The sequence below is a fragment of the Panthera tigris genome, chromosome B3 (genome assembly GCF_018350195.1).
Source record: "Panthera tigris isolate Pti1 chromosome B3, P.tigris_Pti1_mat1.1, whole genome shotgun sequence".
NCBI classification, from domain to species: domain Eukaryota; kingdom Metazoa; phylum Chordata; class Mammalia; order Carnivora; family Felidae; genus Panthera; species Panthera tigris.
In genome coordinates this window covers 42,878,101-42,901,349 of record NC_056665.1, presented here as the reverse complement: position 1 = coordinate 42,901,349, position 23,249 = coordinate 42,878,101, and the positions used below count along the sequence as shown (strand labels likewise).

General features: G+C 34.7%; 1 protein-coding gene across 1 annotated transcript in view; it reads right to left on the bottom strand.

Moving 5' to 3' along the window:
* The window catches only part of VPS13C (vacuolar protein sorting 13 homolog C), a 193,366-nt gene that overhangs the window by 59,247 nt on the left and 110,870 nt on the right, over positions 1-23,249 (bottom strand). Inside the window, 10 exon segments of the mRNA XM_042988726.1 lie at positions 1,104-1,351; positions 2,617-2,786; positions 5,329-5,438; positions 7,466-7,616; positions 11,614-11,761; positions 12,692-12,996; positions 14,408-14,575; positions 19,071-19,174; positions 20,505-20,621; positions 22,381-22,543. Of these exon segments, the coding sequence (XP_042844660.1) occupies positions 1,104-1,351; positions 2,617-2,786; positions 5,329-5,438; positions 7,466-7,616; positions 11,614-11,761; positions 12,692-12,996; positions 14,408-14,575; positions 19,071-19,174; positions 20,505-20,621; positions 22,381-22,543 (1,684 nt within the window).

Sequence of the window (23,249 nt, the reverse complement as noted above, 5' to 3'; positions counted from 1 at the left end):
GCAACCAAAAAATATGTCACAAAATATATCTTGTCACTTGAGTATATACTATCTATAAGTTGCTAGGTTGTTTCTAATATCTTGCTATATGGGATATAGCAGAATTAACGGTAGTTGACTGATACTAATGATAAATTATTAACAAATGCTGATTGTGCGGGATAATGCAATCTGATCTCTGACACAACATCATTTCCACTTTGACCTAGCAAGAATAATCTCGTTTTGAAGTTGGTTTTGTCTGAATTAAGGTGTGTGCACATATGAACACATGAATGTGTTTTATGTTACATTGCAGAGACAGGAGGGGAAAACAGGAGAGGGTAATATCAGGAAGAGGATAAGAGACTCTGATAAAGTTGACTCTGACTTCACTATAAAACACATAATCAGTGTCCTACAATCTATAGGATTAATGCATTAACTATATATATGAATATAGAGATATATAATTACTGTTTAGGAAAGGTAAATGAAAAAATAAAATTCTGACCTTGCCAGTGAATGGTATTTTCCAATCTTGCTGAATTATGCATTAGAAAGATAAATGCCTGACCTGAGACAATTATAATTTAACAAAGAAAATCACTGATCTACTTGGTAATGCTAGAGTAATTTATAGAGCAGGGAAGTGACTTCGGTGTACATCAAGACCAGACATTTGCACACACTCCCCTTAGTTTAAGGTGTTTACAGTGATGTCCAGGGGCATCATGCTGGGTGGTCCGATATCACCTTCTGCCTCTATCTGTTCAATTGCTTCAATGGATATAATTCTTCCGTATATTTTCTCTGAATAAAAGACTGCCCTTCTATAAAACAGTCTCCCAACCAAAGACCCAGATTAACTCCCTCTATGTTTGGGTAAGTAAAGAAATGTTAATGGCAGAGTTGGAACCAGAACAGGGGTTTCCTAGCCCCTAATCCAATACATATCTCTATTCTACCTCTTAAAAATGTATGCTTACTAAAAGTTTTCCACAGCATATATTTAAATTGGAAAGAGTATTTTACTTTCTTGAATTGTCCATTCCTCTTTTTTCTTGTAATCTTTGTTAAAATATACGACAAGCTGTCATCTACAACAGATAAATTCTACTAACCTTTCTCCATCTTGATTTTTGCTGTGGCTGTCTGTCGTAGTGGAATCTGTGCTTCTTTTGCCATATTTTCTGAATTCTGAGACACAGCTTTGATAAAGAAATCTGCCACAGTCATCAGAAACTCCACGCTGGCACATACATATAGCTTGTCAAGAACAGCATCAACATGACTTCCATTTTTGCTTTGTTTGTAACTTATATCAATCATAGAACTGTTGTCATCTTGATCATTCCTTTTATCAATCATTCTAAAAAATATATACATTATTTTATTCTTGCAAAAATAATTTAAAAGATGAAAAATTTCCTATACACCTTAATAGTCTTTGTTTCACCTTTAAGTTTTTAATCTGAACAGAAAACAGGTCAATGTTAACTGGGGTCTAATTAGCTAATTAGCAACTAGGACATAGTCTCCTAATCTCTATAGCAAGACTCATGTTTTTAAGCAATTACAGATTATTTTATAATTATAATACAGTAGCAGAAAAATAAATGAATGACTACTAAAAGGAATTAACAAAACACATTAATGTGGTCCCACAAAATTTAAAGGTCAGCCTCTTTACATTAGTTTACAAAATAAAACCTCCCTGAACAAATTTATCTCCAAAGATCATCCTATATAATTTGAGTCCAAAGTATTCAATCAAATTCAAATCAGCCAGTGTTTATCAAGTGTCTGCAGTGATAGCTGCCACATATCCTCACACATGCTGGGAAGAACAGGTTACCAAACAGATGATGGCCTTACCCTTGCCTATATAGCAGCGGACAGCTACCCCAAACACGAAATTTGCAAACTAGAAAAGCTGGTTGCATGATAGCACTCTTTCCTCATTTATTCATCTCTAGGAAACACAAAGAGCTCAGAAGTATCCAGTATGTATTCAATGGAGCCCCTGGTTAGGGAGCATCATAGTTTTTCTCCAAAGAACATCAAGGGCAAAAAGAGTATGTCTCAATATTTGAGAAAGGAATAAATATATAATTAGAATATTAAAGTCACATTATTTCCCATTTTACATGAGGCTAATACAAACTAATGTTTAAGTACTGGCTTGATAATGTGAAAATGCTAGGGATTACATTTCTAGTAAAACTTGGAAAAAATTTCAGAATACTGGTTTAAAATATACAGACAAAACAAGTAAGATAAAGAAAAGATCAGAAACTTCCAGGCTTCTTTTTGGAAAAAAAAAAAAAAAAAGAACCTGCCTTTTGGGGACAATTTAGAAAAATATGTTACCAAAAAACCACCCTATGTGAATTTCATTATTAAAATTCTTACATTCTCTTAGTTCCTGCTTTTAAGACAGTACTCCACTTTATTATTAAATTTCCCTTTAATTCAAATTTCACAGGAACTGAATCTGATATTAGCACTATTTATTGATGCACTTCAAACTGAAGTATGACCAAAGATCTCTTTTGATAATCCCAAGCCTAGCAACCGAGTGTCAGGTATAATGTCAGCCTTAAATAACGTATAGCAAGTTCAGAGATGACAAACCTTGATGTTGCTCTCTCAATGCCTTCTCTGAGATCGTCAAGTGTGCATGTCTTAAGTTTAAGGCTAACATTCATTGAGCCATCCTTAAACATCTTCCCTACAGAGGCCATAAGATGTAGTCTGAGTTCACCAAGCCGGAAACTGTCATTGTGAAATGAAAGTTTGGATTCCTGTGGTGTATTTTCAAGCAAAAGAATCAGTATCTTTAAATATTATGTAATGACTTTTAAACACATTTCTTAACTCAGAGACAAAAGGCAAACTGATACAACAAAATTTAAAAGCATGGGTGTTAAAACACAAGAATAAAACAGAATAATACATGTGTTTCTAAGTGTATATGTACATATAAAAAATACATGTGTTGATATTCAACAATGGTTAATATATAAAAATTTATCTCAGAGTTTAATGCAAATAAAGATATTCAGGAAATGTTTTTGTCAATCAGTCTAACTAATAAATATTTAATTAACTCTTCTGTTAAAACAAAAACAAAAACAAAAAACAAAAAACACCGTGAAAGGAACTATGGGGTTTATGAGAAAGGATAAAATATAGTAGGTGATCTCAGCGAGCTTATACCCTAATAAATATAGAAAACAGAAACATACTATAACAAACATGACAAGGAGATGCTGTAGACTGTAAATGATCAAAGACTGACATGTAGACACTTATTTATTCATATTTAATCTCCCCCATATTCCACAAAGAATATTAAGTGATTAGGTAAAGAGTACAAATAGCAAAACTCAGAAGGTCAGAGAGATCACTGGTGGGCTGAGAAAAATTCAGAAAGAAGATGATAACTGAGCTGAGCCTCAGAGACTAAGCGGGATCAGATGGGGTAAGAGGAGGGAGAAGACATTCCAGATGCGGAAAAAAACACGAGTAAACAATTCAGAGATGCTCTAAGGGTACAAGGTACTAGCTACTTAAGTTTGAATATTTCAATTAAAGAATGGTAGGGAATGAGGGGTGGGAAGAAATACAGGGCCTAATGAGGTCCCACTTCCCAAACTAAAGATTTAAACTTTCATTAACAGGTAAAAGGATCTCAATCTTTAATTGTAACACATTCTGCAAATTCTAAAGGTATGCCCACATCCTGCAAATTCTACATCTAAAGATATGTAACACATCCTGCAAATTCTAAAGGTTAAATATACAACCACCCCCCAAAAAGAAGGAAAAAAACAAAACAAAACAACTAACAAAAAGCTCTTTAGGAAAGTGAAGTCCTAATTGCTCACTATAGACAATGGCATTGATGTAAGAGGTAGTGGTGATGTGCAATTCCTGGTACATTGGTTATAACTACATCCATCACTCAAGACGGTACATTGTATGCATATGGGTCAGACATTGACATTATTAATGGCAAATTTGGAATGTAAGTTATAAAAATGTAAATAATTCACAAGATTCTGGTCTGTAACTACGAATAGAAATGACCTGTGACACACCTACTGATCACAATATACTAGTACAGCTACTAATGTAAACAATTTGGAGTCACTGAACTTTTTTTAATGAGGTACAATTCAGACAACCTAATACCGAATGTTTTTTAGTAGAGTAAAAAGTTACAAACGGCTACATGAAATTCATTTAGGAAAGTGAACTTGTGCCAATGTCTGGTATGGATGAGAGGAAAAAGAGCAACGAACAAGGAAGCCATTACAGTAAGGGTAAGCTAAGAAGTTTCAAATAAAGTAGCAGTGAGAAGTATCAGGAAAGAACAAAGAAAAAAATGGCAATACTCAGTGTCGAATGAATAAAGGTCAATAAAGAAGGAAGTAAAAGAAAGTATCAACATTCTAAGGCTGGGGCACCAGTAGAATGATGGTACCTTAAGTGCAGTGAAGAATACATTTAACTATTCATTTCCCATAGGTCATGTTTTTTATTTTTTTATTAACATTAAACATTAGAAATGAAAGTAGTTTACTGCATAAATGACGGACACTAGCCCAAGGCTCAAGAGCAATATGAATAACTTAGAAAACAATTTGAAACATAAGATAACAAGAATGGACAATAACAACAGACATAATCAATGCAAATTATGGGTATTATAATATGATGTATTTATTATGAGTATTATGATATGATGTAATTGATATAATAAAATTATTTATTGAAGATACTATCTACATAACAACAAATAGCTTTCTAAAATAGCACTGGTACATTAATTACTTCAAATCATAGCACTATACTTGGTTCTTGTATCCCTAATCGGTATCCTTAATACAAATCTATTACCTATAAAATTTATTTAATAGAAACATAATTAATGCTTTTATATCCTGGATAATCATGAATTTTAAAAGAATCCTCCGAGGTTCCAAAGCCACTACTAAATTATTCTTACACAGCTATATATGTACACATATATAGCTATGTAACAAAATTACACATATAATTAATTACTCACATATAAAATTCTTCTACTAGAGATGGACCTAAGTAGTTCAGGGCTAATGTTACCAAAAGAAGTAAAAATTTTTCCTTAGCTGAGTAAGATTAGAAATACTAACAAAGTGAAGACAGAGCAAGACCAATGTATATTCTGTAGGCCAAGTAAGAGTTTAATAGACATTTTAATTTTTTAATTAATTTTTTAATTCAAATGAAAAAATGCCAATGTTTTAACATTAAATATCAATAACTGAAGATGTATTTCTAAATAAATTTACTACATACCTGGTTTGTATCATTGTTATAAAGGACAATGGAAAGAGATTCAAAGTGAAAGTCAAATTGGAGAGTGACATTTTGGTCCCCAGAAAGCTCTGAGTCTGTCATATCTTGTTCTGATGGTTCAAACATAAGAATGAAAATTAAAAAGCTTTAAGTAGGTACATTATTTTACACTTATTTAAAAAGCAAAGATGATAACCTATTATTCTAAATATGTATTATACTTTCTAGGATTCTTTAAATCATATTATGAGAATTAATTAAAATGGCAATGATTTATTCTATATATATTTAGTGTAGGGAAAAATGACAGAGGGAGGCCATCTACATTTTAAAAGAAGCAACAAAAAAGAAGGGGTCTTGGAGAGTATCCAGACAACTATTTTTTAAAGCCCCCCAGAACAGGACTGTTCATCATAGAATAATTTACAATTATCAAAGCATTTAACCTAAATGGTTATAAGCCAGTGTTAAGAGATTTTGAAATTAGAGGCAGAGAAAAATAAAATATTTTGTCCTAGAACAGACTAGTCAATAATAGATCCTCTGCTAGCATAATGTAATTCTCACTATCTTTAATTACCTATACCACCCAGCTCATTACATTTACAAGAACAGAATATAATTCAAGAGCAGAGACAAACAGTGCTCAAATAAAATATGGGCCAGGGAGCCTTTGGAATTCTGGGGGAAAAGAGATTTCAAGAAGTAATTTAGTCCTTTCCCTCATCTTTAGGCAAAAACGTTTTAGACAATAAAAACAGATACTGTTTTCAATCACTCTTAGAAACTGATTTTATCAACTCTTTTGGAGATGGATTCTATCCTTTGATCATTTATAGGGAAATGTTCTTACAAGATACTGGAAGAGCAAACACTGCATAACTTTAACCACATAAAGTCTTCGCCATGTTGGAAAATGCTAGGGTTTTTTCCCTTCACTTTTCCTGAAAGTAATTCATATTCCAATCTCCACCATCTTTGCAGCTTTCTGAATTCACAACTTTTCCCAAGGACCACATTAACCGTATAGCCAGAGCCAAAGACACAAATTGACCACAGCTGAACATAATGAGCTCCTGATTTAATCACATACAGTCTGCCTGCTGTTTTTAGTCATCTGCACATAGTTCCGGTCTAACCACAGCAATAGCCTGCTTATCTAGTGTTTGTCTGGACTGTACTGGAGCATACTCCCAGTCTGGGGAGAAGATGCTCACCTCACCAACCCCATGTAACACTAACTATCCACCTGAAACAAAAACCTTTTCTGCACACAACTCTAGTCATTTATTTTGCAATTTCAAAACATACTGGGCCTAAATACAGGAGAAGCAATGTTAATGATATAATTAACTGGCACTTTTATGTACTGCTTTCTTAAGTAACAGCTGATGATCTGAGCATTCATTATAAAAGCACAGCAGTCTGGGGCCATTCAACAGAAGGGGAAGCCATGGAAATATTAACCTAGTTACAGTCTAATAAAACATATGTTCACGTAAATGACTTTAAATGATGAAAAAAGTAAAATTATGTTTTATATAACTATCTTGAGCAAGAATGACACTTTTCTTTTATAAAAATTACCCTTTAAAAATGGATGAATTTAAAAGGCTCAGTGCTTTTAAATGATTCCATTGTAATAATCCAGAAAATTCCCTTATGTATGTGACTCTATCATTCTCTAATAAAGCCAGATTAGTAAAGCTGTTTTTGTACCAGAAGACCTTCCTTTCTCTTGGGCCAGTCATTTGAGTAGGATACTGAGGCCCTTTTTTCTCTTGATAATTTTGGACCTTGCCATGCTACATGCCTAATTTGCTATTTCTCAAGGTACACCACCTCCATGGCTCCTAAACTCAGCAAATTCAGCTGTTAGAAGTAAAGGGCAAACATGTATCCTGCAAACAGTAGGTGGCCCCTCCCCTTATGGAAGACAATGAGCATACCTCCTTCCCTTGGGAGCTCCAAGGCAGCCCCAGGCCCCGTACCAGCCAATTTTCCACAGTAAATACTACAGTATTGAAACAGTTCATAACACATTGTGCTAGACAACTAAAAATACCACTATACATAAATACAGCATTAACACTAATTTTCCTCCATAATCAAAGCAAAAATCTTCATTAATTTATACCTTTGAGGTGGTCAGGCCCACCCAGAACATCTTTTCTTACTCTTATAGCCTCCTGGGTAGACTGTGTAGGGCTTGGCTGTGAAGAAGCTTCTCCAAGATTTTCCAGCAAAATTTTCATTAAAACTGTTAAGTCATCTTCACTGAGAGCAACCTAGAAAGCAACAATAAATTGTTAATATAGAAGTAATAAAAAAGCAGAATATCATATCCATGTCTCAGTTTACAGTTCCTCAAATTCAATGTTCACCTAAGCAAAAAAAAAAAAAGAGTTGGGACAGTAAACACAGGAAACAAGTATTTCATTGCATAGTAGGAGACACTATTGTTGTGTAAAGCACCCTTCTGTCATCCCAAGCCCAAGCACCTGCCTATGTCATTCTTCTTCCTGGTCTGTTCCTATCTTTCTTCTACTGTTCCTGGACCTGTGCTTCTCTCTCCTCTCCTTCTCTCCCCATTGCCACTCTGACTCTCTCTCTTCTCACCCAGTATCAGCTCCCTCCTCCACTTCACTCCCATCCAAACTTAATACAGGAAGAGTGTTGTTCAGTTTCTAGTCTCTACCAAGAAGTAAAAAGATACTCTCCTTCAATGGAGCTCTTAATCCCTGTAAATATGCATCTGGACATACCTAAGATATTTGTGCAACTTATCAAGAATAATGCCACTTAGAACAGTAAGTAATGCATCACAAAGAATTTTTTAAAACAAAAACACAGAGCAGAAAAGGAGCATCTTGTTGATCTCCCACCTTTACAAAAGGGAATGTGTGACGAAGGAAGGAAGGAAGGAAGGAAGGAAGGAAGGAAGGAAGGAAGGAAGGAACATACAAACAAAGTAAGTAAGTAATGGGGTGCCTGGGTGGCTAAGCCAGTTAAGCAGCTGACCTCGGCTCAGGTCATGATATCACAGTTGATGAGTTCGAGCCTTGCATCCGGTTCTGTGCTGACAGCTCAGAGCCTGAAGCCTGCTCCAGATTCTGTGTCTCCTTCTTTCTCTGCCCCTCTACCACTCACACTCTGTCTCTCTCTCTCTCAAAAGCAAATAAACATTAAAAATTTTTAAAGAAAAAGAAAGCGAGAGAGAGAAAAAAAAGAAAAAGAAATGAAGAAGCAAAGAGAGAGGGAGAGAGTTTTTGAGTCAGGCAGCACTGTATCAACGCTACCACTTTCTGGCTGTGCTTTTTGCCAAGTTTCTTAGCCTCCTTAACTCAGGTTTCTTAATCTTTAAAAAAGAAATAATACCATCTTCCTCCTAGCTGCCTGCAGAACATGAAGTAGCTAGAACAAAGTGGCTACTGGCTGCCAAGAACCATTAAACCTTTTAATCTTTCTATCTTTTGTACATTTTCCCTACACACATAGCAGTCCAAAAGACTGTTCTAAATACTTAAACACAACTTCACACAGGCATGTATGCATTCACAGCACCTTCTCCTCTGAATACCACAGAATACTTTGTTCCCCAAAAACAGGCCCTTATTGACAGAAAAAGTGCCTGACCCCAGCCTAAATGAAAATGGGGAGATACTTTAGCATGAGATAATAACCAAAGATTTCTTGTTTGCTCCAAGAGAATAGATGTCACTTTAACTCCCCAGAACTTCCCTGTGTATTCATTCCCACGTGTGATACCAACCAAGATATTACAACTACCTGGAAAGCAGTGAACTTCACCATTCCCTCTGGTTTGCTGTGGCTGAAACCCTTCCGTAAGCGTGAATGACAATTTGAGACATGGCCCCACAGTTGTTTAAGAACTGTCAAACTGATTTACTCAACTCACTGATGTCACCTACCTGATACCCTTTCTTAGCTACACCCAGAAAAATACGCAGACTCACACCAATGAGGGGGTGTTCTGAGAGGCCTGGATTGCTGACACATCAGGTAGTGGAAACTGCACCCACTAAGGCTGCATCTTGATTTAACAGGCGTCCTTTTAGTTAAAGTGATGATCACACGTTGATGTTAAAATGCTGGATCTGTTACTTTTTGTCTTTCTTTTGAAATACTTCCAGCATAAAGGAAAAGCAGAGAGAATACAATAATCCTCCCCAGTTATCATCTAGCTTTGTCAAATCTTACAGTTTCCCACATTTCCTTTAGATCTTGTTTCTCCATTATAGATATGGTTGAAGACCTATGTTTACTTCTATGAGACTCCATCCCAGCCACACTCCTTTTCAGCGAAAGACACTATCCTGAATTAGAGAATTATTCTTCCCATGAATGTTTTCTTATATTTACCACAGTTGAATTCCCTACAAACAATTCACACACACACACACCACAAACACACACACAGCAATGTCTATTGTTTGTTATAAAATTCGAAATAATATAGAATTGTACTCTCATTTTGCAACTCAATTTTTTCCACTTTTATGTTTAAGGTATACCCATTTTGTTTCATATAGTTCTAGCTCACTCACCTTATTGCTTTATACTGCCCATAATATGAATATACTATCCCTTAGTCCATATTCTCCTACTGACAGAAATACAGGTTTTACTTTTGCTTTCAGCAAACCTAGAACCACACAATCCTTGAAAGCAAGGGGAAAAGGTCAGATATTAGTCCTGAGATCTAAGCTCTTAACAGCAAGGGAGAAGCTGACAGTTGCATATTCTGAAATAGAGAAATCTTTATGAATAAATACCCTAAATAGACACTCTTCCCTTATATTATACCCACTCATAACTACACAAAGGACCCTTCATCCCTACAACAAACTTCAGTTTTAACTTCTTCCTGAGTAGAACTCTTTGACCTTTCTGTTTTATCTTAGAACTAACTCTGAAGTAATCAGAGGTGTCAAAAACTTCTAAACTACTAGATTTGTATTTGTTTTTCACACACTCGGTTTAGTCACTCTCGGTCCTCCCCTATCCCCTACTGCTTGTCTTCAGTGGTCTCACAAACATGCACAGGAGAACCACAGGACTCCTACACTTCCATTACCACCTTTGACCAATACCATCTCTCCCAGTGAGTCAACATGGAAACCGATAATCACACTATTATAAACAATGCTGTGTTTATAGGCTGACCAAATGTACACCTCCACCTATTTAAAATGTCCACTTTTCGGGGTGCCTGGGTGGCTTACTGGTTAAGCGTCTAACTCTTGGTTTTGGCTCGGGTCAGCATCTCACGGTTCATGGGTTTGAGCCCCATGCTTCAGTGCGGAGCCTGCTTAGGATTCTCTCTCCCTTTCTCTCTCTCTGTCCCTCTCTCACACACACACTGTCTCTCTAAATAAATAAATAAATAAACTTTTTTAAAAAGTTCACTTTTTTTTTAATGTTTGTTTATTTATTTATTTTTGAGAGAGAGAGCGAGCAAGTGTGAGTGGGGGAGAGGCAGAGAGAGAGAGAGGGAAATGCAGAATCTGAAGCAGGATCCAGGCTCTGAGGTGTCAGCACAGAGCCCAACATGGGGCTCAAACTCAAGAACCATGAGATGATGCACTGAGCCGAAGTTGGATGCTTAAATGACCGAGTCACCCATGTGCCACGTAAGTTCTATCTTCGAATTAAAAGAGTGCTTTTAAACATTAAGAATACTCCTATGGTATTTTGAATGTGGTATTTAAATCTTACTTTATACTGGCTTACAATTCAAGTGCCTTAAAACTATAACAGACCTTTCCAAAATGACTAATACTATGTTCAGTAAACTCTAGTAGGTTTTATCTCGGACTTCTTGCTGGCTTTACCAGATATGTGACTAAAGTGAAATAAAGAAAAGCCAGAGAATTAGGATGACTTCATTTTCAGCTAACAAAGTACTCCCATTTAAGGCATCACTTTTTTTTTTTAATGTTTATTTATTTATTTTGACAGAGAGAGAGAGAGAGAGAGACAGAAAGAGAGAATGAGCGAGTGAGTGAGCAAGCAGAGGAGGGGCAGAGAGAGACATAGAATCTGAAGCAGCCTCCAGGTTCTGAGCTGTCAGCACAGAGCCTGACACGGGGGGCTCAAACCCATGAACCATGAGATCATGACCTGAGCTGAAATCGGAGGCTTAACCGACTGAGCCACTCAGGCGTCCCAAGGCATTACCACTTCTGATGTACACTAGAACTGGACTGTGATCAATGCTAAAAGCCTACTCACAATTTTCACATAATGTATACATATACTTACCAACATAGGTTTTAGCTTTCCTTTTATCTCCATCCCTGGAATCTGCATATACCATGCTGCTGCTAAATTTCGTTGTATGGACAATAGCATGTTGACTGGTTTTAAAATTTCAATGTCATGTTGTGGCAAGCCAGACTGCAAAATAGTTCTGAAAGATAAACAAGAATTTGTTTTGTATTTTTTAAATTTACATTTTAAAATGAAGACTATCATATTGTGTAATAGTTTCCAGTTTTCCTGGATACTGAAGGCTGCTATCAGAATTTTTCTAGAACATGCTTCTTTTCACAAATCAATCCAAATCAGAAGAAATCAACAGCTTTCTAAAATAAAATCTAGGCAAGGCTGATTCCAAAGACAAAGAGTATGACTATTAAACTATTTATTATCTTTCACAAAGACGATTCAATATTATCAACTAGTACAATGTTATACAAACAAATGTTTAACATCCTCCTAAAAAAGGCAAAGAAACTCTAAGTAATACTTAGTTTTGTGTTATTGGTACTTCTCCAAACTCAAAGGGAAAAACTCACCAAACCTACACATTGAACAAACATATGGTAATAGTCATTTCAAGCATGACTGCCAACAACCATTTGCACAACCAAATGAATGACTCTTGTCATTCAACAGACCCAAGACTTTCCCATTTGGATTCAATAATCCTTTAGATACCACACTGAGAATTCCCAAACGTGACAAGGTTTGGAAATGAGGAAAAAAAATCTTAACTTTTAGTACATTTTAAGAAGTCTGCTTCTGTCTACAGAAAATAGCTATGTGCAAAGTGAAAAATAAGTAATATAAATCGAAATTATTATTGAGTAAACTATAATTTTATAATAGTAAATTTTTATAAAATGGAAAAAGCCACATAATAAATGTAGTAACACAAAATGAAGATTCCATGAGGTGCACAACTATTACCACTGACCAAAACCCAATAGTCATGGTTTTACAATTATAAAAAATAAGGAATGACAACCACAAAGAGTGAGAGTATTTTACCCCTTGAAAAGATTTTATGAGAATTATATTTCTAGAAGTAGTACACAATTGGATTATATATGTATACCTGGACAACTTCAACTGAGTTAGTTGAATGCTCATCTTATCAATGACTGGAGGAAGAGAATCACGTTCCATAGGAACTAAGCTAAATTTGTTTTCAACTCTGATTAAACCCAGATCTGCTATAACAGCATTAGACGATACTGAAGACTGAGGAATAATAATAACTGGTGCTTTCAAGTTGATATCCATCAAAAGGCGGAAACTCTTTTGAGCCAAGTCTTTCATGCTGGAAGCAGCCCTTTCTGCAGCCTGGACTGTGGCTGAGCTCAAAGCTTCTTTGGCAGTTTGGAAATTGTTGAGGAAGTTCTATTGGAAGAGATAGATATTTAGATTTCCTTAAAAAAAAAAAACAGGATTAACTTTAAAAAGCATTTTCTTTAAAAAAGAAAAACTAAATAAAATAGTAAAACAAAAGAGAGGCTATTTATGATTGTATATATATGGAGACTGTCCAGAAAGACACACTCTAAAATATTAACAACTATTACCTATAGAAACAAGAGTCTTTTAACTTTCATTTTATGTATTTCAGAATTATCTGTTTTTTTATGAGAAATTTTTGTTGGCAATTCTTTTTTAAGTCTCCCTTTACTCATGAGTGTTTGTCACTTTAAATTCAAATGTAAATAGGGGTACCAGGGTGACTCAGTAGGTTAAGCATCTGATGCTTGATTTCTGCTCAGGTCATGATCTCACAGTCAGTGAGACAGAGCCCTGCATAGAGCTCTGTGCTGACAGCATGGAGTCTGCTTGGGATTCTCTCTCCCTCTCTCTCTGCCCCTGCCTCCCACTCAAAATAAATAAGTAAACTTAAAAAAAAATAAATAAAATAAATTCAAATGTAAGTAAAAGGACAGCAATTTACTTCTCCCACAGAGGTTCAATTTTGTACCTCTAGGGCACAGGAAAAAAAGTTTATTGTTAGAAACTAAGAAATGCCAGCTTATTTCTGAAGTTTTTTTTTTTTCTGAATGTACTCAGGCATAAGCAAAGATGCTTAAGGGTCTATAAACTTGCAATCATTAGCAAGAGTCCAAATTACTTCATTTAAAGTAAGATGCATTTCATCTCAATTTCAACTAAAAACATATTTTTCCCAATGAAGAAAAGATGACTTTTAGAAGCAATATTCTTGAAGCTAATAATATAGAGTGAATTAAATTGCCCTTTCTCCAAATAAAATTACCTTCCAGAAGAATAAAACATGATGGTGTAGGTAGAAATCCATGACTAAAAGCCCTAAATAATAGTCTTGCTAAGAGGCATAGGCAGATTTAAACTCTTCAGCCCATGGCATTTACATGGAAATAATAATTAAAAGAAAATAATTTTACAGACTTTTTGATTACAATTATATTCGAAAGTTGTAAATTCCAATACTAGTCCTTCATAAGCCTGAGGAGCTCCTAAAAAAATTCTTGTAGCTAAATACCTTTAAGGGTATTTCATAAAACAACACTGAAAATACCTAAAGTAAAACAACAAAAAGTACTTTTAAATTATAGAACTATGGAAATGTGAAAGAATGAGAACAATAACAAAAATTCATTTGGGTATCCATCACGTAAAGGATTTCCTTCACTATAACATTCTGTTCAGCATTTCAGTATTTACCACATAGCCCTGTTAGTAAAGATTTTGACTACCTAGTTACAGATGTATAGGCAAAGATATTTAGATCTCAATGAGAAATAAATATATTTTAAAATAAACTTACCAAAAGAGACATGAAGAATTTATGGACATAAACAATTTGAATACAACCCACTTTGAGACTAAGTTTCCCATCTACTTTCGACATATCAGCATAGGCCTTTCCTTCTGTGGCACCTGGATAAAGAGTCATTTGGAACCTAAAGACTTCATCTCCCAAAATAGAGACAGCCTAAAAGTATTAAATTAACTGGTTATTACATCAAAAGAGCTATATTATTTCAAAAGAGCTATATTATAAATAGCTTCCTTATTAAAAAATCCTTGACATATAAAGAAGCACCATTTAAATTCAACCTTCAATACATTATTAGCTAAAAATATCTTACTTAATAAAACTTTTTCCTATTTCTACAAAAGTTGTTTTAACCAGTGGAAATAATCAATCATTTAATTGGTCAGACATGACTTACAAATCATCTAATCTACTATACACAATGTGAAAGCATACAATAACCATATTCATGCTCAATCCTTAACAAAGTGCCTAACACATGACAATTAATAAACACATAATGAACAAATGAGTAAAGGCATACCATACATAAAAATCAAAACTAAATAAATCTCAATGCAGAGATTATCTTTCATTAAAATAATTTTTGATATTTATTTTTTAGTTTCTATTAATCTGTACATTCTAGTTTTTTGTGAAATAACTTATTAAGTTAACTTTTTTTGGTATAATTTGCATATATAAAATGCACTCATCTGAAGTGTATACTCTGAAAAATTTTGACAAATTTATACTACCCATGTATGTAACACCAAAACAAGATACAGAACACCTCATCACTCCAAGTTCTTTTGAGCTCCTCCCCTTTAGCCAAAACCTGATCCCTCCCCAAAACCCAGATCCAAGCAACCACTGATCTTCTTTCTCAGTCTTTTCTAGAGCTTCATGTAAGTGGACTCATACTATATGTTCTCTTCTATATCTGCCTTCTTTCATTAATCATGATGTTGAGATTCACCCGCATTACGTGTATCAGCATCTTTCCCCCCTTTAGTGTTTTTTTCTTCAGATAGATATTCAGAAGTGAAAATCCTGTATCATATGAAGGAAAGTTCTTTTGTTAATTTTTGAGCCACCTCCGTACTATTTTCCATAGTGGCTGTACCAATTTACATTCCCAACCACAGGGCATGAGAGTTCCCTTTCCTCCACATCTTCACCAAAACTTATTATTTCTTGTCTATTTAATAAATGCGATTCTGACAGGTGTAAAGTGATATTTCATTGTGTTTTTGATTTGCATTTCTCTGGTGATTAGTGATACTGAGCACCTTTTCATGTGCCTGTTGGCAACTGGTATGTCTTCTTTGCAAAAATGCCTATTCAGATCCTCTGCCCAATTTTTAACCAGATTGATTGTTGTGTGTGTGTTATTGAGTTGTAGGAGTTCTTCACATATTTTTGATATTAACCACGTGTCAGATATATGATTTGCAAACTTTTCTCCCATTCAGTAGGCTACTTTTTGGTATGGTGATGGTTTCTTTACCATACAGCTTTTTAGTGCCATGTAGTCACATTTAAAAATGTTTGCTTTTGTTACTTTTGCCTTTGGAGTCAGATCCAAGAAAACATCTTAGCTAAGACCAATGTCAGGAACCTTACCACCTCTTTCCTTCTAGGAGTATTATGGCTGCAGGTCTTAGATTCAAGTCTTTCATCGATTTTGAGTAAAATTTGTTATATGGTATAAAATAGTAGTCCAGGGTCATGCTTTTTTGGGTGAGGGGGGGTTTGGGGGGGAAGGGTAAAGGGAAGGGGGAGAAAGTGTAAGTGGGCGTTGTGAGGGGGTGGGTTGAGGGGGAGGGAGAAAGAGAGAGAGAAAGAGAGAGAGAGAGAGAGAAGGCTCCATGCCCTGCACAGAGACCAACACAGGGCTCAATCTCATGACTGTGAGATCATGATCTAAGCTGATACCAAGAGTCAAGGCTTAACTGACTGAGCTACCCAGGCACCCCCACTTTTGTGCTTTTATATACAACTGTCAAGTTTTATTGACAATTACATTTTTTGCACTATAGTGGTCCAACATCACTTACTAAAGACACTGTCCTTTCCACATTGTATATTCTTACCTCCTTTGTTGAAAATTCACTTTATATACATGGGTTTATTTCTGGGCTTTCTAGTCTGTTCCATTTATCTATGTGCCTGTTTTGAGGCCAATACCATACTGTTTTGATTAATATAGTCTTTTAGAATAGTTTAAAATCAGGGAGCATGACACCTCTGGTTTTGTTCTTTCTCAAGACTGTTTTGGGGGGTGCCTGGGTGGTTCAGTTGGTTGGGCCTCCAACTTCAGTTCAGGTCATGATCTCGCAGTGTGAATTCGAGCCCTGCATCAGGCTCTGTGCTGACAGCACGGAGCCTGGAGCCCCCCTTTCAGTTCTGTGTCTCCCTCTCTCTGCCCCTTCCCCGTTCATGCTCTCTCTCTCTCTGAAAAATAAACATTTAAAAAATTTAAAGAAAAAAAAGATTGTTTTGGCTGTTCTTGTTTGGCTGTTCTTTTGTGTTTTGATACAAGTTGAGAATTGTTCTAGTCCATGAAAGATGCCAGTGGAATTTTGATAGGAATTGCACTGAATTTATAGAATGCTTTGAGCACTGTGGACAATTTAACAATATAAATTACTTCAATCCATGAGCGTAAAATATGTTTCCATTCACCTGTGTCTTCTTCAATTTCTTTCAACAATGTTTTATAGTTTACAGTGTACAGGTCTTTCACCTACTTGGTTAAATGTATTTCTAGGTGTTTTTTTTTTTCTCTTAGATATTTTATTCTTTATGATGCAATTGTAAATGGGATTGTTTTCCTAAATTCTTTTTGTTTCCTAAATTCTGATAGTTCATTATTACTATATAGAAATGCAACAGATTTTTGTATGTTAATTTTGTATCTTGCAACTTTACTGAATTCACTTATTAGCTGTTAACAGTTTTTTTCATGGTTTGAGGACTTTCTTTAGTATTATATTTACATTCCTTTCTTATTTTCTTTTGTGTCTTTTGTGTATTTACTGTAAGTTTTACTTTGTGGTTACCATGAGGTTCACATAAAACATCCTATGCAGATAACAGTCTGTTTTAGTTGACAACAACTAAAATTAGAATACACTCCCAAACTCCACATTTTCACTGTCTCCCCACATTTTGTATTTTTGATGTCACATTTTACCCCCTTTTATCCTTTGAATCCATAAACAAATTATTGTAACCATAGTTATTTTTACTACCTTTGTCTATTAACTTTCATTCTAGCTTTAATAAGTGGTTAATCCACTCTTTACTATAGATTTACCTCTTCCAGTAAGATTTTTATTTTCATATGCTTTCTTGTTATTAATTAGCGCCATTTCTTTTCAGCTTAAAAAGTCCGTTTAACATTGTTATAAGCCCAGATAATGGTTACAAACTTCTTTAGCTTCTTGAGCTTTTGTTGGTCTGAGAAATTCTTTATCTCTCTTTCTATTCTGAATGATAACCTTGCTTGGTAGAGCCTTCCTGGTTAAAAGTTTTTTCCTTTCTGTTCTTTGACTATGTCATGACACTCCCTTCTGGCTTGGCAAAGTTTCTGCTGAAAATCTGCTGACTGCCTCATGTGGTTTTCCTTGTACATTAAGAAATTCTTTTTCTCCTATAGTTCTTAAGATTCTCTTTAATTCTTGACAATTTAGTTAAAATTGGTGTCTTGGTGTTGTACTCTTTGGGTTCATCTTATTTGGAACTTTCTGTGATATTTCCTTTCCCAGTCTAGGGAAGTTTTCAGCCATTATTCCTTCAAATAAGTTTTCTGTCCCTTTCTCTGTCTCTTCTCCTTTGGGGATTCCTAGAATATGGGTATTATTCCACTGCATGTTTCTCATAGGTCTCTTATGTTATCTTTTTTTTTTTTAATTCTCTTTTTTGTTATGCTGCTCTGTGTGGGTAAATTCCATTGCTTTGTCTTTTAGCTCACTGATCTGTTCTGCTTCATCCAGTCTGTTGCTGAGCCCCTCTGGTGTATATTTTAACTAACTTATTATATTCTTCGGCTGTATGACTTCCATTTGGTACTTTTGTATATTTTATATCTCTTTGTTGAAGTTGTCATTCTAATGATCCATTCTTCTCCTGAGTTTGGTGAGCATCTTTATGACTATTACTTTGAACTTATTATCAGGAAAATTACTTATGTCCAATTCATTAAGGGTTTTTTTTTTAGGTTTTGTCTTTGTCTTCATTTGGACATTTTCCTCTGCCTTCTCATCTTGCCTCATTCTCTGTGTTTCTTTGTATTATGTGAAAGAGCTACCTCTCCCACTGGAGGAGTGGCCTTGAATAGGACATGACCTATGGGGCCCAGAAGCCCAATCCCACCTGGCCACCAGAGCCGGGCATCTACGGGGTGTCCCCTGTGTAGGCTGTGGGTGCCTGCAAGCTATGGCAGCAAGAGCACATCTCTGCCTCTCCCTACCGCCCCCATCTCGATGTGGCCATTTTATCTTCTGCTGTGAAGGTGCTGCTCATCTAGTTTTCAAAACTGTTTCAGAGGAAATTATCCCATTTGTAGCTGTAGAATTGGTATTGCCATGGGACAAGGTGAGTTCAGTATCTTCCCACCCTGCCACCTTGCACAGCCTCCTTTTCCTGAAACCTGTTTTTTAATTACCTTTTTGTGAATAGACAGCAAATCAACATTCGTAACTATTATATCCTTAAGTCTGGCAAACATATCGGTCTGCTTTGGCTTCACAGAAATAGAGGCATCCATTCCTATGGGAAATGTAACATTTATAAACTTTTTACCCAATCCTAGTGAACCAGTTCAAGTGGCATTTAATTAAGTTAAAAGATACACTACCAAGATACAGAACGACTAAAATTACTATTAGACATATCAAAGGTATCAATTTCTATGTATGAGATGCCTAATAAAGATTACAGTATCTTTAAGTGCTATAGGTATCCCATACATAAAAGTTGTGGAAATTTTAAAGACAAAAAAAAAAAAAAAAAAAAAAAAAAGAATTTCAAAGAGAAATAATCACAGGTCTCCAAACAAATATCCTGTGCATTTGCAAGATCACAAGCGGTCATTTAGGAAGACACACAGTATTTCTTCAATAGCTACCTCACAAGCATTTATTATGAATACTAATGCTCTGATAACTAAGTATATATGAATATAATTTGATGAATAAATATTCGCTGTCATAAAATCTATCTAAAAAATAATCTAAGATTTCTCTCCAAAAAAATTTTGTTATTCTGATAATTTCTAACGGCATGATGATTTCCTAAACAGCTCCTCAGTAAAAGAGAAAGTCTGCAGCTAAGACCCAGTAATAAGCTCAAACTATTACCATGCTACCCATGAAATAGATACTTGGTAACATTTGTTGAATAGTACTTATTTTTTAATCTTTTCTCTAGTGTTTACTACGTACCACTTTTCTAACTATATACATATATAATCCTACAAATAATTATTATAACTATCACAACAATCCCATGAATAAGTATTATAACTATCTCCATTTTACAGAAGAGAGAACTAAGATACAGAAAGGTTAATTTTCTCAAGGTCAGCCAATAAGTGTTAGAGCCAAAATTTGAATGTTGGCAGACTGGTCTAAGAACCATATAATATCAATCTATCCTTTTATCAAGCTGATGATGGATAAAGCCTACAAAATTTCTTTTAGATACTTCTATTTTGATGCTATATATGCACAAAGGACAAGGGAAATAAAGACAATAACATTTTCTCAGTGAGGTGTTGTGATATTAATTTCTCAGTTTAAATTAACATTATATTATGCTGAAAATACAAACAGAACATAAGCAATTAAGCCTTAGATTTATTCTAAAATTTTAAAAATACACAAGAAATGTTTCATGTCAGCTATGAAGCATAACAAATTCACATCCAACATTTCAAAGCACATCTCTAAAAAGGTTGCAAAAATCTTCACTATAAGTAAACAAAACTATGACTCATGAGAAATCTACCATGCACAAGCTTACTCTTCCTGATGTGATGGTGCTGTTTCTATTTCTGAAGAAACAGAAATACCTACACCAAGGAATATCACGTACTTACCACGTACTCTAATATCTGCAATGTTACACTTCTGATCACAGATAAAGACATTAAATGCATTTAATTCAGCTATGACCTTTAAATCAAATACATCATCTTGAGAAGTATTGCTGGATGCTGAAAAGTAATACAAACCTTGTGATTAGCCAAGTGCACAGATGATATAACAGATAAAATAATGTAAAACTCATAAAAAGTACATTATGAACTATAAAGAATCAAAAAGGCCTCCATTAAGATTCCATATAATTAACATGGATTTGACTCAATTTTCAAATGCCAATCAGACAAAAAGTAGCATGTTCCCTCGCAACTTAAGAATAAAGGCAACCTTTAAAGCACCTCAGAAGTACAATTTGCTAGAGGGAAATTTTCCCATAATTTTTCCTCTTAGAAAAAAGATAGTCCTCTATATTAGAATTCTAGAATTCTATTGCTCCCAAATTTTTATTTTGTACTTGTTTTTACATCATATATTAGATCAAAGAACATTTCATAAAAATGCTGAAATAAAGAATAGTTAATAAAATACATATTAACTATAACACAATCCGTGTTCTTAACTATAGAACCAATTTCTCTAGATTGTATCCTATTTCTCCATGAAAAATCCTGAAATAAAATCTATGAGACATAAACATAAAAGGTTAAAGTTTAAAAAATAAAATATATAATATATGTGTGTGCATGTGTATAAGAATCATAAACAAATGGGTTCCCTTCATCTACTTTGGTCCAGGTCTTCACTGATAAATTTAGGAGATGTTTTTCTAGAGATGTGTCTTGCCTGAGGAAAATAGACCTTTTCCTATAATACTGTAAAAGTACAGACATCAGTCTTTAATCACCAAAGTGATAACAGGAATTTTTGTCCCGTAAAATGTAAATCAAACCACAAAAACTATATTCGAACCATAAAAATCAACTATAAAACATACTGGAAGACTGTTCTTTTGGGCGAATAACTTTTGTAGTTTATTGAAATTAAACACTGCTTTTTCATTTATTCAACTGTGTGTGTATATGTATGCATTTATATAAGTATTTCCACGGACATTAATATGACAAGTATATTAAAGACAAACTTTAACTCTAGTTTATAGCAAAAGTATTGCTCTGATCCCTGATTAAAAAAAATCTGATCCTTATATTAGGTCCAATATTACTAAGAATTTAACACTTTAAAGATGTCAGTAATACAGATATTACTCAAACAGGTAATGGTCTGAAAATTAAATTACCAGATATCAGATACTCACATCATGTAATATGAAAGCAAAAATAATTAAAATGATACTTGGCTTAAAAACAGGCACATGTTCACTCTGGATATTTCATATTTAACTTATAGCACAAGCCATATGCTTGAGCAACATGTGTCCATATATATATGTCATTTAAACTCAGTTTTTGTTAGAAACCAAAGTGAGTCTGTCTCTTCTATAACATTCTTCCTCCTTTTGTGTCCTGCAAATCATTTAAAATTGTTCAGCGTCAGGTAGATTTATATGACTGATTGAAATGGGCCTTTGTACTTTGCATGATTGTATCACATTTTAATTTCTTCTGTTCTCACTTGCACTGAAGGCTACAGAAACATCAATACAAAGTACATACAACTTTATTTTATGTAAAAGATGGTGAAATCAAATATAAATACATGATTAATACTAAACATTTATTTTAAATCCCTTACTAAATTATTCTATACTACTGCAAGGATAAAATTTGCTTTTTCTTTTGAAACTATCCTAATCCGTCAGAGCAGCTATCACATTAAGTTGCTAAATATTAGTCTTAGCTTGAAAATACAAGTTATCACATGATTATTAAAAGTTCAGACAGAAAGAATCAGACCATGCTCAAAAGTTAATACCAGCTTTGACAACGATACTTCTGGACTCCCCCACAAGTGGTTTCAGCTCAGATTCCTTCTCAGTAGAGGAAGGTTCAGAGGATGGAACAGCAGATGATAAAAAATCCATGAAGGACAGTAAAGCTTCCAAATGAAGTACTAAGTCTAAGGATGAAAATGAAACCTAAGATAATGAACAATTAGAGAGGCAGATTTCAGATGTGGTGACATTTTTATGTTAAGCTTCAACATATACAAATAAGTATAGGTTGCAGAAGAGCTGATTTTAGAATAGTTCAATTAAGATCCTTTTTTTTTTTTTAAGAAAAAACTCACTATTATGATGTTAATCTTAACCAGACAATAAACTAATACTTTGCCCCCTCTCATGCCCAACTGTAATTCTGACCTCAGTTGGTGGGTTTAAAGTAAAGATACAGACCTTAATTCAATCACATTTCAGATGGGTCCAAGACAGACTATATAAGCACAAATGGACTGTAGGCAGTGTTTGCACTGAGCCATGCTTTAGCTTAGTCGTTAATTTTATTCTAATCATAAAGCCAATATATAATTCAAATGTTTAATGCTTCCATCAACACTAGGCCAAATAACCATGAACAAAATTCCCTTAAAAAGTATATTATTGGGGCGCCCGGGTGGCTCAATCGGTGAAGAGTCCGACTTCAGCTTAAGTCATGATCTCACAGTCCGTGGGTTAGAGCCCTGCGTCAGGCCCTGTGCTGGTAGTTCTGTGCCAGCAGTTTGGGGCCTGGAGCCTGCTTTAGATTCTGTGTGTGTGTGTGTGTCTCTCTCTGCCCCCTCCCCCATTCACACTCTCTCTCAAAAATAAACATTAAAAAAATTTTTTATAAAAAAAAAAGTATATT